General features: G+C 37.4%; 1 protein-coding gene and 1 long non-coding RNA gene across 3 annotated transcripts in view; one reads left to right on the top strand and one right to left on the bottom strand.

The window, feature by feature from the left end:
* Nucleotides 1–1131: 1131 nt before the first annotated feature.
* LOC126236828 (uncharacterized) lies at nt 1132–7687 on the bottom strand. Of its 2 annotated transcripts, none has more exons than XR_007544990.1 (3): nt 7499–7687; nt 6011–6194; nt 1132–1358 (listed from the first exon to the last, which is right to left on the bottom strand). It is a non-coding gene; the product is annotated as an uncharacterized LOC126236828 (long non-coding RNA). The 2 variants fall into 2 exon arrangements; XR_007544989.1 differs by having other exon boundaries at nt 6088–6194.
* A 3758-nt stretch (nt 7688–11445) lies between these two features.
* The window catches only part of LOC126236827 (male-specific lethal 3 homolog), a 159594-nt gene continuing 155346 nt past the window's right edge, over nt 11446–15693 (top strand). The window contains exon 1 of the mRNA XM_049946429.1: nt 11446–11735. Coding sequence (XP_049802386.1) covers nt 11634–11735 — 102 coding nt within the window. The 5' untranslated portion in view covers nt 11446–11633. The remainder of the gene's footprint in view (nt 11736–15693) is intronic.

Below are 15693 nucleotides of genomic sequence, written 5' to 3'. Positions count from 1 at the left end.
TAAGTAGTTTTTGGGTACTTGCATGTGTGACAGTATAATGATCCATTGAAAATTAGTTAAAGGATCAGGTATTTGTTGTTTGACCAGTAAGACATCTTTCTGGATTTCAGAATAAAGTATGGGAAAACATATGCAACAGTTTCCATTCATAAACAGCTTCACACAGATCGACAGAGTAGCTACAACAGATGTATGACTTTTTCTCCCCAAAAATTACAAAAACATGTAAATATTATGCGTAGAAAAGGTAGCACAGGGTGCAGATCAGAGGTGCCTCATACATAAACTGTAAGTTCCAAGTTTTGTACAATGAAATTTACCATTTGATAAAGTTGTCAAGGGAAGGACCCCACAGACCACGTAGGGACATAATAGACAAGCAGCTGTGAAAAGCTGTCTGCTTTGAAAATATTTGGCCTTTTCATAAGTCTACAACTGCGACAATACAGACAGCATTGAGATTGATTTGACTGACAATCCTGAGAGGTGTTATTGGCTAGTTTTCTGTTGTATTTATGACTTAGAATAGTTAATTCATTACACCAGCAAGGGATTTCTACATAAAGTATCTTTGCTGAATTACTGTACATTGTGTATATACTCCTGCAGTTATTGGGCATAAATAAATCTTCTTTCTATGGTGTTGTTATTCATAATTATACTGAGCATATATATGAAGAATAAGATGCCAACACTGTAATCTTTTTATAAACCTGGGGTAGAAATGTAACTATGGCACATATCCAAATTGAAGGCTGTTATTGTATCTCACCACAAACATTTGAGGAATGGTAACTATTTCATACATAATTTAGGCTTGTGCAGTCATCTTCACCAGCTATACGTAATCAGGAAGGGAAGGGGAAGTAACTGTAGGTGTGACACCTGCACTGTGTTCTTCCTTTTCTACAGTCATCTCAGCTTAAAACTGTCAGTTCTGTTTTCAAAATAAAAATACATGTTTCCAAAGGTGAAAGAACTGGCAGAGTTGCAGATGGTGCTGCTTCAAAAGCAGCATGACAAGAACCAGAGAAGAGAGGAAGAACTGTGTTGGTTAAAAAAAGAGCATAAAGTTCAAAATTAGGAAGAGAAAATACAAATTAAACAAATGATTTCAGAACGAAAGCATTTTATTCTATATACATGTGTTTATACTATTTTCACTTAATTACATCAGAGAACTGAAATAATTAACAAAATTGTCTCTTGTGCATATTGTGCATATTGCAGTGTCATACACATCGTACATCCTGCTGGGTGTCAGTACAATTAGAATCTCCAATAGCCAGAAAGAATCAACAAAGGCAGAATATTTGACTGTCAGCAGTAGCTGCTTGACTGGTGAAACAGAGTCAATTCTGAAAGAAAGATACATAATGTTATTAGACAATTTGTTTGACTATTCAAGAGAAATTTAAAAACATAACTTGCTAGCCATTCCTTCCACTATTGTGCTTATGTAGCTTAAATAACTAAAGATTCCATGTTAGCTGATCGCCAAGTACCTATGTTCTTATGACACACAGATAAGAATTACTTTATGGTAAATATATATGTGGTTATGTGGATAATACTAATAACTGAGAAAAACAATGGCCATCTCCTGCAGCTTTATTTAAAAGACTGACTTTCCTATTAATTTTACTGAGTTAAACTTAGCTTGAGTAAGCACAAAAAATTTATATGTTTATAGGAATAATTCTATTTTTACTCTGAAGCATTCACTAACAGAGGGAAAGTTGTTGTCCCAGTGGGAGATAAGAGTGAACAATATTTTCTGCTATAGGTGTAGTTGAGTGAACTCTGGACATTAGTATACTGTCAAACTTCTTGTTGCATTAAACAGTCATAACAAGTCATCAATTTCAGAAAAATTATACTTCACAGAAGTGCAATATGACTTTCAGCTAGCTACAATCTGAAATAAAGGAGGACATTGAAAATAGCTTGATATTCAAGGAAAGATAAAAACATAGCTTTCCAGCACTCCTTCCACATGCTACAGATATGTGGATTCATTAACTAGATTCCTGTTCTGCTCCTATCAAATACATGTATAGCTATTATTTTGTGATAAATATGGATGGGCTTATGTGGATAATACTGATAACTGAGAAACACAAAGCTGTGTTCTGTAGCTGAGGAGACACCACTGTTACTTTTTCAATACTAACTTCTCTGTTAATCTTACTGTGTTAAACTTAGCTTGAGTAAGCACAGTTAGTTCACAGGCTTCAGTGAATACTCGTAGGTGGGAGGCAATGTCGCTCTGAAGCATTAATGGGCCTGTAATCCGAATATTTTCACTAAAGGGCGAAAGTTGTTCTGACACACTGTGCTTTTTACCAAAAGAGTCATTCCCAATAGAAATCAGAGTGGGACAAAATGTTCTGCTATTGAAGTAGTGTGGCTGAAAGGAATTGGAACACAACCGTTTTATCAAAACATTTTGCTACATTTTGTCTAAACCTGAAATAGCTGTTAATACAAATAGCATCCATAACTTGTGTGGTTCTTTCAGTTAAGTCTATCAAGGCTCTGCTAAGTAAAATGGAATAGTGCTTCCCACTACTGCACACCAGATATATAAGACTATTTTAGAATGAATCGTCCTTTAAATGTGACTGATTTATATAAATAACATGACGGAAGTCAGGAAGTACTGAAATCAAATGCATACTACGACAAATATACAGTCAATTTTAGAAAACAGAGAAACAGTTTCACCTGTCCGTCCTATTCTCCAGTTTCTCACATACAAGATTGCAAAAAGACGAAGTACAGCTTCTTTTGATAAGCGAAATCTGGGTATAATTTCGGAATCGGTGTCGTCTCACTTTATTCTTCTTCCTTATGAACAATTCGGGCAAAATCTCATAACTGCAGTCATCAACTGCATCTGTCACTATTCCCGCCGTCTTCAAAACTTATTCCCTGTTTGAGATCGCTAACAGTCCAAAAATCGCCAGTTAAGTTATCCCAAGTTTATTTTCTGGTTAGGAGATATTCCAGATTCATACAACGCATTGATCGCGCTATTCCAGGAATGGAGCTTAACTGGCTGCTAACAGGAGATTGTACAACCGACCAGCAGTGTTAGTATTATTATTATCTTGTAGGAAACGTTCCACATATAAATGACTTGTTATACAGATAACTTAATATGTTAGTACACTAAGAATCACACTGCTTGATGAATGTTGTTGGCTTTTTTTTATGACAACCATTACAATTTTTTGATTTTATGGATTTTTATAGTGAACATTACTCCTACTGGTGTAATGAGAATGATGTTCATGTTACTGAATTTTTTATAATGACTGGTCTGAGATATTCCATAGTAGCATCTACTGAACCTGACAACACTATCTTTTCAGTAATAAGTATTAAATGCTTGTTAAAAATTTTGTGACACTGTGCACATCTGCCCCCAATGTATCATTCACTTATAATGCTATCTGCTCCTCCTCGTATCTGGTTCTACCAGATTTCTCCTTCAACATATCTGACATTTCCTTTATTTTGTTAACTGACGAGATTACCTTTTTCTCATAATGTATTTGCTTAGATCTCCATGTTACTATCTTTAATGTTTTGCAGTATGTCAACCAAAAAATATTTGTTATTCTCTTTGGAGAACATATCTTGAAATAGTTCATTCACGTGTGTATTTATTTTCATTGTATTATGAACACACCCTATATCTATTTATTTTGTTACATAAAATAAGGGAAAGGCAACCACTCACCTATAGCAAACTGACATGTGGCACACAAACACTTGTAGCTGAAAACACTAAACACACTAGTTTTCGAACTATTGTTCTTTTTCTAGCAAAACTACACACATTCACACACACAATGACACAGATACCCAGATGCACACTCTCACAGCTGCAATGAGAATGATTATTGGTTATTGATTACTGAGAGGAGTTGCCTGTGCTGATGGATGTAGCAAGGGGGAGGGAAGGATGCATAAGGCAAAGAGGGGATAGTGGGATTATATGAGACAGATCGTTTATTCATTCATTCATTCATCCATCCATCCATAGACAAATTTCTTTGTACAGATGTCATCATTATGATACTCGTATACACATATTTATTATTCACAGCAAAAGTACATCAGATAAGAGTATTGGAAAAACAGACTACCAACAATAAATTCATCAAACAGACATATATATGCTATTTATCACTGAACTACATAAGAGAAAGTTAAGCAAACAGTAACAGATGGCTTCAGACAAGACAAATGAATCACAAGACTCCTCGAATCATACACCTTGGTTTTTAGATTATATGGAATAATTTACTAACCAAGCATATTGTATTCAGTTGATTACAAACACACTACTGTGTTATTGGTCTTTCCATTTGAAATCATTGTATTACATTAACTCTTCAAATGAGTAAAAGCTAATGTTTAGTAAATATACTATAGGACATGTTTTAAATTTATCCATTCCATACGTATTTGGTCTCTTTTGGCCCTTTATTATACATCTTGACTTCTTGGTAAAACATTATGCTTTGGGTCTTAACTTTATTCTGTCTATCCAGTTACAAGCAACTACTGAACCCAGTTTGGTGATATGTGTGGAGGTTTTCCTGCAAGTTGCTCAATTTTTTGTGTGTAAACTGTAGTTTGTAAGATATATTCACTTATAACTGTCAAAATAACCGATTTTTTAACTAATTCGTTGTATTGGGTCCTTGTTCGTTTCTCAAATTGCCTGTTTTGCAGTTGGTACACATTTTTCATATTCTGTGCGCTTGTGCCACAGAATACTATGCCACAACTGATGAAATACATTGTTCTTAAGCATGTGCTGTTATATACTGTGATTAATATTCATAGGTCATTCTTTTTCCAGAAACTCTGATATGTTCATCTCGTTTTAATTTCTGGTCAATATACACACCTAAAAATTTTGTGTTAGCTACATACTCTATGGTCTTACTATGTAATTTAAATCTTTTTGTATTAGTCTTTTTACTTGTCTAGAAGTTCTTGTTATTAGCCTTTTTTTGTATTAAGAGTAAGCTTATAGTTTGTTGATCGTTTGTGGGCTGCAATATGTGCTTTGTCAACTTTTACTCCTAACGTTTCTGATCTTCAATCTATAATTATTACATTGCTACCATGAGTAAATAACATTCTTTCATCTTGTGTCATCCAAGTGGGAATTCGTTAATGTAAATGAGAAACGCTACTGGGTCTAACACACTCCAATGAGGAATTCCATTGTTAAAAAAGTCTGAATGTGAAAAAGTTTCATCTCACATTCTGAGCCACTTGCAATTTGGGTGATGTCTGCCATTTGCAATGCTAGGTAAGATCTAAAGCTTTTATTTGCAACCTGCCCCTTTCACTTATTCACAGTGCTTTAAGTTAACATACAATTACTTCAAGATCAACTGTGTAAATGCTTTACTGAGCTCTGAAATACCTGTTACATTTTATTATTTATGCAGGGCTTCTAAAAGTACTTTTCCAGATATTGCTGCAGCTGCATCCATTCCCTTTTCAACCCCAAAACGAAACTGTTCTTTAGGCAGAAGTTAGTAGTTATTTAAATAATCCTTAAGTCAGTTTTTTAAAATGAAGACATAACAAAACTGGTCGAAATTCTCTGTATTTTCTGTATCACCTATTGTGGATGGAAAGTACTTCTGCCTGATTTAGGTAAGCAGGGAAGCAACTGGATGTGAATGACTTATTTATAATGTCTGTTAGGGACGCTTTTATGCTGCTAGTTCAGTCTTTTAGTAAATACATTGGAACCTTGTCTAGTCATGTGAACATTTTACTCTTAAATATATGCTTAGTCTCACTGATTTCCTTCCCAGTGGTGCATAGCAGCAGTATGGTATATAGTTACTTGCAGCTGTATGTTGTATTTTTGGAAGCTTTTCTTGCCGTTTATTTACTATGTTGTCACAAGTTTGGCCAGGTGCTTAGTGTTACATATTAAACCATCTTTATTCCTCATTTTTACATGTACCTGTTTTGACTTTGTGGTATCAGTATCAGACAATCTCTTGATAAATAAAGGCCAGTTCACGCTGGCTGTCAACTCACATTATGGCACTGTCACATCAGAGTGTATTCATATATCCATCAGGTCACATCACATCAGTTCACTTAGCCCAGCACTGGATGGTAAATCTGAGGTTATGAATTACCACCTGTGATACAAAAAGGCGTAATATGCTATTAGAATTGAAGAACTAACAACGATAAAAGTTTGTGAACGGCCATAGCAAACTTAACAAATTATAATATTAACCCATTTTGTGTGGTAAACTGCTGAGAACTGAAACAGCATTTCAAAATGTCGACATGTATTTGCTAGCGAAAATACATACAAACACATTAAACAATACTTATACTTGTATAAACAGAGCCCTTTTACCTTATTCATAAGATTCTTAACCTTATGTAACTAATAACATCATAAACAACTTCATTGATATCTATCATTAGAGCTGACTTTTTCTCTTCGTATTTTATTTAATGAAAATTGATTTGTAAACTTGTTTACTTAATTATATACAATGTGGGCATCAAATCCATTCTGTTACTGTAAAACATAAATAATTTTTCACTTTCAGATAGCTGACCTCACTCAAGAATACTCAGTGGAAAAAAGATCAAAGTCGCCATGGAACATTTGCAGTCTGCCACGAAAAAAAAGCATAATAATACAGTAAAATAAAGACTAAGAGGAAAAAAAGCACAAATCCACTTCTATTGTTACAGTGAGCATGACTCAAATAGATAACTTTCGTTGTTGGCAGACGACGACACGGTCAAGATTTTCTTCCTGATAAACCTCCACGTGAGGTATGGTGATTTGATAGCCTAGTTCCACATCTACAACTAAATTCTGCAGACTGCTGTAAAGTACATGGCAGAAGGTATGTCCTATTGTAACAGTTATTAGGGTTTCTTCCAGTTACATTCACATATAGAGCACAAGAAGAATGATCGTTTAAATGACTCCATGCATGCTGTAATTAATCTAATCTTGTTTGCACGATTCCTATGGGATGGATATATGGCAGGTTGTAGTATATACCTACAGTCATCGTTTAAAGCTAATACTTGAAACTTTGAAAGTAGGCTGTCTTTAGTTAGGTCATGTCTGTATGTCTATTGTCAAGAGTCTTGTTTCCTCAACATCTCTGTAAAACTCTCCCACAGTTCAAACAAACCTCTGACTATGAATACTGACTTCTCTGTCCCACATCCAGGTCTCACATACTTGAGCAATATTCTAGACAAGGTATTGCTTTGGCCACAACTGAGCCTATATGATCATCAGGATACTATTTTTTTTTCTTTTGCAAAATGCACAATCTTACATTTCTGAACAGGAAAGCAAGTTGCCAATCTTTGCACCACTTTTAAATCTAATCAAGTTATGGTTGCATGTTCGCGAAACACGTCAAGGTCGTTGGACTGTAGTTTTGTGGATCACTTCCGTTACCTGTTATCTTCATGTATACAGGTGTGATCTGTGCTTTCTTGCAATTACTGGGCATAGTTTTCTGTTGGAGAGATCTAAGATACATTACACACACATCAAAAAAAGTTTTGCATCACCCTGGTTCCCAGAACTCCTGAAGATAGACGTTGACTGTAGATATTGTATCACAAACACAGTCACTTTAACTGTTCAAAGATGTCACTAAACCCACCCAAAGATGTAAACAACCATTATGACCAGCACCTATGATACAGAGGGGGTCTGACAGCGGATCAGTTCCAGTCATTCCACCAGGAAGAAGGTACACAGATCATATTTTCTGTAGTTCAACCAAGCCTAGGCGGTGAATACCGTGGTTCGATCGCGTCAGCATTGTTACTTTGTGTCAGGAAGGGTTCTTGGAGTGAACCAAAGTGGTGTTGTTTGGACATGGAGGAGATACATAGAGACAGGAACTGTCGATGACATGCCTCGCTTAGGCTGTCCAAAGGCTGCTAATGCAGCGGAAGACCGCTAACTACGGATTACAGCTCGGAGGAACCCTGACAGCAACGCCACCATGTTGAATAACGCTTTTCGTGCAGCCACAGGACGTCGTTTTACGACTAAAACTGTGCGCAGTAGGCTGCGTGATGTTCAACTTCACTCCCAACGTCCATAGCGAGGTCTGCCTTTGCAACCACGACACCATGCAGCACGGTACAGATGAGCCCAACAACATGCCGAATGGACCCCTCAGGATGGGCATCACGTTCTCTTCACCAATGAGTGTCGCATAAGCATTCAACCAGACAATCGTCGTGTTTGGAGGCAACCCGATCAGGCTAAACGCCTTAGACACACAATTCAGCGAGTGCAGCAAGGTGGAGTTTCTCTGCTGTTTTGGGGTGGCATTATTTGGGGCCAACGTACGCCGCTGGTGGTCATGGAAGGCGCCGTAATGGCTGTAATATACGTGAATGCCATCCTCCAACCGATAGTGCAACCATATCAGCTGCATATTGGCGAGGCATTCGTCTTCATGGACGACAATTCGCGCCCCCATCGTGCCCATCTTGTCAATGACTTCCTTCGGGATAATGACATCGCTCGACTAGAGTGGCCAGCATGTTTTCCAGACATGAACCCTATCAAGCATGCCTGAGATAGACTGAAAAGGGCTGTTTATGGATGATGTGACCCACCAGCCACTCTGAGGGATCTACACCGAATCGCCGCTGAGGAGTGGGACAATCGGAACCAACAGTGCCTTGATGAACTTGTGGATAGTATGCCAAGACGGATACAGGTATGCATCAATGCAAGATGATGTGCTACTGGGTATTAGAGATACTGGTGTGTACAGCAATCTGGACTACCACCTCTGAAGTTTTTGCTGTATGGTGGCACAACATGCAATGTGTGGTTTTCATGAGCAATAAAAAGGGTGGAAATGATGTTTATGTTGATCTCTATTCCAGTTTTCTGTACAGGTTCCGGACTCTCGGATCCGAGGTGATACAAAACTTTTTTTGATGTGTGTAGTCAAAAGAGGGGCTAACTCAAATGCAAATTTAGTATAGAATCTGATACATAGTCCATTGGGCTCTGCAGCTGTGTTCAGTTTTAACGGTTTCATTGGTATAATAATTAAAATGGGGCAGTATTCCTTGGTTTTCCTCTGTAATGGAACGTTTGAAAACAGAGCTTAACACTTCTCTTTTACTTTGCTACCCTCAGACTCAATTTCTTCCTCATCTACAAGTGACTGGATGCTGAATTTGCTGCCACTAACAGTCTTTACATACGCCCAGAATTTCTTTGTGTTTTATGAAAGATCATTTCACAGTATTCGGTTATGATAGTTATTAAAGGTTTCACACATTGCTCTCTTGACACCTAAATGCGTTCCATCCAGCAACTCTCTATCTATAGTTCTATGCTTTGTTTTACAATGTGAATTGCTCTTAAATAAATAAATATATGTTTCTTAAAGCACATCCATATGCAAATAGCTGTGTGCACATATTTCTGCACAGATGTATGTGGCGTGTTCACACGACACATGCTCCAATGTACTGCTCGCCCACCAGAAAAGAAATTTCGAGGGCAAGTGACTAAGCTGTTGCAGCATTAAAGTTTATTTCATTTATTCGGAAATTCGTGATGGAGGATAATGTGTTATGGTCTGTGATCGCTACTTGAGCTGAAAAAAAAAAATTCGAGGGACAGAAAGACCAATCAAAATGGTCTAGACAATGGCAACTTAAACGAAGGAAGTTTCGTACATAAATTTACTTCGCAAGTTTCATGGTGAACACGATTACTGGCATAATTATTTGTGGATGGAAAAGTTTATAACTTAGCCGTTTCGGAGGTGCTTCCACCCTTGGCCAGAAATCAGTGAAAATGCCATTTTGAACCTCAGGTAAATCGCTCCATTTCTGCACTACGACAATTAGTACATTATTTTCTGCATCTCCCTGACACACTTCTAGTGCTGCCACCTTGCCTCTGTGAGTGGGTTGTGCACATTGACGTCGAACGTAGTGAGTGGTCACATTAATGTGACTGAGCTGTGCATATTACTTCTGACAACTCACAGATAATATTTTTACAGTTTCAGGTGCTACTGAAACTTATTTTTAGAAACTGTAACTGTGGCCAGTGAGGTATAGTTTAGTTTACTTCTAAGGCAGGATTTCCAGTTCGCTGCCTGAAGAGTACCAGAACCTGTCGTAGACTTTTGTGCTAGAATATAGAACTCCACTCTAAACTCTAAACAGGGATTCATAGTCTTCCTTGGATGTTTTACTTCTGGTATTGTGATAGTGAATTCTACAGTTCACCTCTAATTCAGTCTCATTAATAACAACATATTATTTTAGTAAGTCAAACAACTGTAAAAAATTCTATATCCTTGAAAGTACGTCTGCAAGTCTACCATGATATTCTGACTGCACCTTTCTTTGAAATAAATAAAGCCTCTTCCTTTTCTTTTGCTGAACTGTCATGTAAGATTACAGCATAGGACAGTTCCGAGTGTCAGTAAGCTTGGATTCCCTTTTTAGGTCAGAATAATGAGAGAGATTTCTAAGTGTAAAGCAAGCAGAGCTGAGAATGTTGTCTATGTTGTCCATATGCTAGTGCCAGCACAGTTTGATGAAATGATTTCTAAGAGTAGCATCTAAAAGAGGAATTTTGCGAAACTCTGCGTCAGTATTTGCAGTCGTTTCACTCAACTGTTATTCTTACGCTTCTTGTCTTATAGATAAGTGAACAAAGTTGTGACAGACAAATAATAGTTACTGTTATATACAAGGTAAACTCTGTTTAATATGAACCATCTTCATTTCACTCTCTCAGAAAGCAGAGCATGTCAAAATATCACAAAATTTGTTAATATATTTTGTCACCCTCAGCATCAAATCGAATGGTGTCTTTACTTTGCGCAGCTCGTTGCGGTAAACAGCCTGCAACGATTTCTTGATGTTTTTTATTACACTTTGCATGTTTGTCGTAGGAGAACCGCTTTTAAGTTCTCTAGTAAAAATTATCAGCAGCTGCGACATAATATCGATCGCTGTACTTCTCGCTTTTGAGTTTCCACAAACAAGAATGACACCTACACATTTCAATAAGTTCAGCAATGAACTCACTAGAGCACTGACTTGTATCTGCCATTTTAAAATTCAGTGTGCGGGTGACAATAGACTCAGACTGATGAAAGAGCTGACTCATATGTGTTTCGAGCACTGGATTTGTGCCGGCCGATCGTCCTTTCGGACCCTACGCAGGTACTGTTTGACCGCGCAAACATTCGACGTAAAAAGATTCGTTCACACACTATCGAAAATTAAATTGTCGACAAATAAGAGAAATAACGATCCATCGAGGGCGAACTCTCCAATCACACTGTAATAGGTGATTGTTGCAGAAAACTAAAAGTGGATCAAAGAAATTTATATACGTATTTGTATAGAAGAACAAGTATAAAAAGATCTGGCATCTTTCATTCTTTAACAATACAAAACTTCAGTCGGCAAATCAAAAACCCACTGGCAAAGATATGGAAATCAGAAGACGCGGTGATCTAGAAAACACTTTGATGAAGGTTATGGCGGGATTTCTTGTAAAGTAGCGCAAACGATAGATAATGGTGTCAACCCGCAGCCTTAGATCAAAATTTGCAGTAGGAGAAGAAGTTCTCTGCTATGAACCAGATCCTACGAAGGCAAGGGTGCTGTATGACTCTAAGGTATCATTCGTATTTTGTTACTACCACCTTTCGGTGTTCACTAGGTTGGTATTTAAAATTCGTATGTATATTTTACATGATACATACACGAATCGTTGCTGGAGGATAGCTTGTTATTTTCCAGGTTTTGGATGATGCGCCTTAGTGCGCACAAGTGTTTACTGTGAACAACATTTCATTGCAAGCCGGCGTGTTTACAATTACAATAACTAGCACACCGGTTTATGGTTTATTCGCATGTTTATTGATAGAGTGCCCTGTGCATCCAAATATTTGCGCGGTGCTAGCAGTAGGCAATAGACACGACGATCAAAGAAACAGTTCCCTCTATCTTCTCCAAGACGTTTTGCAGCGTAAACAACTTGTTTACGATGGAGCGGCATTTTCAGTTCAAAGACAATTCTAGAAACTGAACCTTTTTATTTTTTATTTTTTTTCAAATTTACGTTCTTTAACATTGAATATTGGTGTCGTGCGTTCATATGGGTTTTTAATTCGAAAAATGGGTGGAGTACCCAAAATATTATTTTCGGCCCACGGAGAATCGTTGGCATATGTTTCGTCGAGAGCAGCGAAACCCGAAACCCTGTTAATAGTTTCTATAGTTTAGTGGTTAGCATCGTTGCGGAGGATATTTGTGTATCTGTTTTGTGTGTTTGTTTACATTTGCGCGCGACGGAATTAGTGCATTTATAAGTGCTCTCAAGTTTACATTAAAGGCCTTGCTAGTTGAACGAAACGAGCGTTCGGAAAACAGCCATAAAATCATCCCAATAAACTGTGAACGTTTGCTGTTATTTATAAAAGGTTTAATGGAACTTACAGTGCATTATGCCTAGAAATCTCCTTTAAATAAACATATTTTTAAAGAGAATGTTGGTGATTATAGCAAACGATAATACGATTTACAGCCGCGATTTTAAACATTTGCGTATTTACTGTTAGTGCTAACGTGACGAATAATCTGCATTTCTCCTTTATGAAAGTCTAATTCAAAACGCAGTAGTGTATCGTATATTTTTGATCAAGTGTTCTTTTTTATGTATGACTTCATAATTCTACGGATTTCATGAGCACATAATACTACTAATTCTACGGATTTCATGAGCACATAATACTACTAATACGAAAATAAATGGGAAGTATTCATTGGTTAATAAGTTTTCAGTGTACATTGAAACTGTAGAGCGCCTATGTGTAATTAGATTGATAATATCAGTCTCTATTAACTCCACATTAAGGCGTATGAGCAAGTTTCCTAAGATGCTGAGATCTCAGTTTTAGACTGTCACTACATTTTCTATTTGAGAGGGATTAATAACACATAATTTGTGGTGTTATGTGCTGTCAACATTGCAATGGTTGTTTAACAACCCCAACCCCCTCCCCCCCCCCCCCCTTTTCATTCAGAATAATAATTGATGTGAGAGTTGTAGTGCTCCCTCCTCTTGCTATGGAATAAAGTATAGGTAATCTGTTACCACATCCTTCATTTTGCATTCACCTTTGTTGGCTTCAATGGCCCACAACTGAATGTCACCCTTGAAAACTCATACTACGCTGCAAATCATTGTCTTTGCAATAAAGACTTAAGATGGTGGCACTGTCGACATTCTCCCCCCCCCCCTCTCCACCACTTCACTTCAAAATCATGCTCGTGGTAACAGAGCTTTAGTGTAACCTGAGGTCTAGGTTAGCAGACTGTGATAATTGATTGTAAGTTGACGAAGCCAATTATATTTAGATGTAGCGTGTCAAATTTGCTGTTCACACAAACAAAATTGACACTCAAGGCAATGTCTGAGTGGGGCGACTGTAAATGGGAAATTCCTTTAATCTTTCCCATCAGCCACCACACTGAGTGTAAGTTTGGTTTGTGTGATCAGTAATACACTTTTCGTCGTAAAAACTAAAACTACAAGGGAAAGTCAGAAAACTTGTATTAGTCCTAGGTAATAAGTCCGAGTATTCTGATGCACATTGTGTACATAACCAGCACATTGGTCCTGACAATGAATGTTCTTCAGAGACATGCTATTCATGAACTTAACGTCTCTGAGAAGTGTGATAGGACCATTCTGATTCTCTATAGAAATAAATGATCTGATGTGCAAGGGAACTGAGTAACAATCTGCTGCTATTTGCTGATGCTTTGGTGTAAGGTATTGTCTTTAAGTGACTGTAGTATGATAGGCTACAGGATGACTTGAACAGAATTTCTAGTTGATGTGATGGATGGCAGCTTGCTCTAAATGTCGAAAAATGTAAGTTAATGGAGGTCAGTAGTAAAAACAGTCCCATGATATTCGGATACAGCATTATTAGTGTATTGTTTGACACAGTTTTCCTGATTAAATATCTAGGCATAACATTGCAAAGTAATCTGAAAGCCTGTAAGGACAGTAATAGGGAAGGTGAATGATAGACTGTGGTTGATTAGGAGAACTTTAGGAAAGTGTGGTTCATCCATAAAGGAGACTGCATATAGAAGAAAATATGCATTGAGGCAATTCAGAAATTGTCTGCCAGACTTGTTGCCAGTAGGTTCCATCAACAGGTGGGTATTATGGAGATTCAAGAACTCGAATGGGAATCGCGGAAGGAAAGAAGATATCTTTCCTCAGAATGGTTTTGGGAAAATTTGGAGAAGCATTTGAAGCTGACTGCAGAATGATTCTAGTGCTGCCAACGTACATTTCACTTAAGGAGCCTGCAGGTAAGAGAAATTGGGGCTCATTGTTTTTCCCTTGCTCTGTTTGCAAGCGGAATGGTAAAGGAAGTGAGTGGTAGTAAGTACCCTCCACCATGCACTATATGGTGGCTTGTTGAGTACAATGATGTATTTGCATTGCATATAAACTTATAAAATTCAAGGGAGTTCCACTATGTATAAAACTTTTATGCCAGTATGGATCTGGAAGATGTCTTTGGCCTAATGGTGCACATTGCAATTTTGTAAGGAAACATTCAGTGTTGCAAGAACCTCCACAAACTAGGCAGTACAACACTCATCTGCTCTCTATGAGAGTAGCAATGGGATGACAGTTTACCTAGACTTTCTGACTGTCAGTCAGAAATTTTAACTGAAATAGGATGCATTCCTAGTTTATTGTGAATTCAGTTTTGGCCAGTGCCCCTAACTCTCATGTGAGCGGTGCATGGAAGGCGGGGGGCGGCAGAGACCAAGTAATGTGCACTATCTGAAACCTTTTGAAATGTGGGTGTACGCTTACTAGATGCCTAACTGTGACGTCAATCTAAATTTGGTTCTACTTATAGGGTTCTTTTTGATATTAAGAAAAGTTTCCAGTAAGGAAAATGTGTTATAATAATTTAGATTGTTTTAATCATCTTTATTTTAAGGAGTGGAACAGACCTATTTTAATGTGCTTGGAAAAATTTCCTTCCTTTCTTTAAGTGAATTTTACACTAATGACAAGGCTTGTCTTTCAAGGATTTGGCTGCAGATGGTTATCATTATAGTTCTTTGCCAGGTCTTGGAGAGATCTTGTCAGCTTCATCTCTATCTGCTCGAAGGTTTTACCTTTGGCAGCAATTGTTACATCATCAGCATAAGTAGACGCTTTTATTTCAGACGTAATTGGTTGATCATTTGTGTAGAGTTTGTACAACAGAAAAACAACGCACTTTGCTGAATGTGGAATCTGAATTTTCATTGATTACATTCTTGTTTTGCATGGTGACAAAGTATCTCATATTTTGCAGCAAATATTGTATGAACTGTGGTGTTCAACGTACTTCTCATATCAGCTTTCGTGTTGATCATATCATAATCTACTGTAAGATCAGAGAAAGTCGCACCTGTGACTTGATGTCATTCATACCTATCCATAATCTGTTGGATCAAATTAATATTGTGTCCGCAATAGACCTCCTTGGGCGAAAGCTTGGGTGCTCTTTTATGTGACATTTTTTTCACATACTGTGATATTCAGTC

The sequence above is a fragment of the Schistocerca nitens genome, chromosome 2, assembly GCF_023898315.1.
Source record: "Schistocerca nitens isolate TAMUIC-IGC-003100 chromosome 2, iqSchNite1.1, whole genome shotgun sequence".
Taxonomy (NCBI): Eukaryota; Metazoa; Arthropoda; class Insecta; order Orthoptera; family Acrididae; genus Schistocerca; species Schistocerca nitens.
This window is presented reverse-complemented; position numbering and strand designations above follow the sequence as displayed.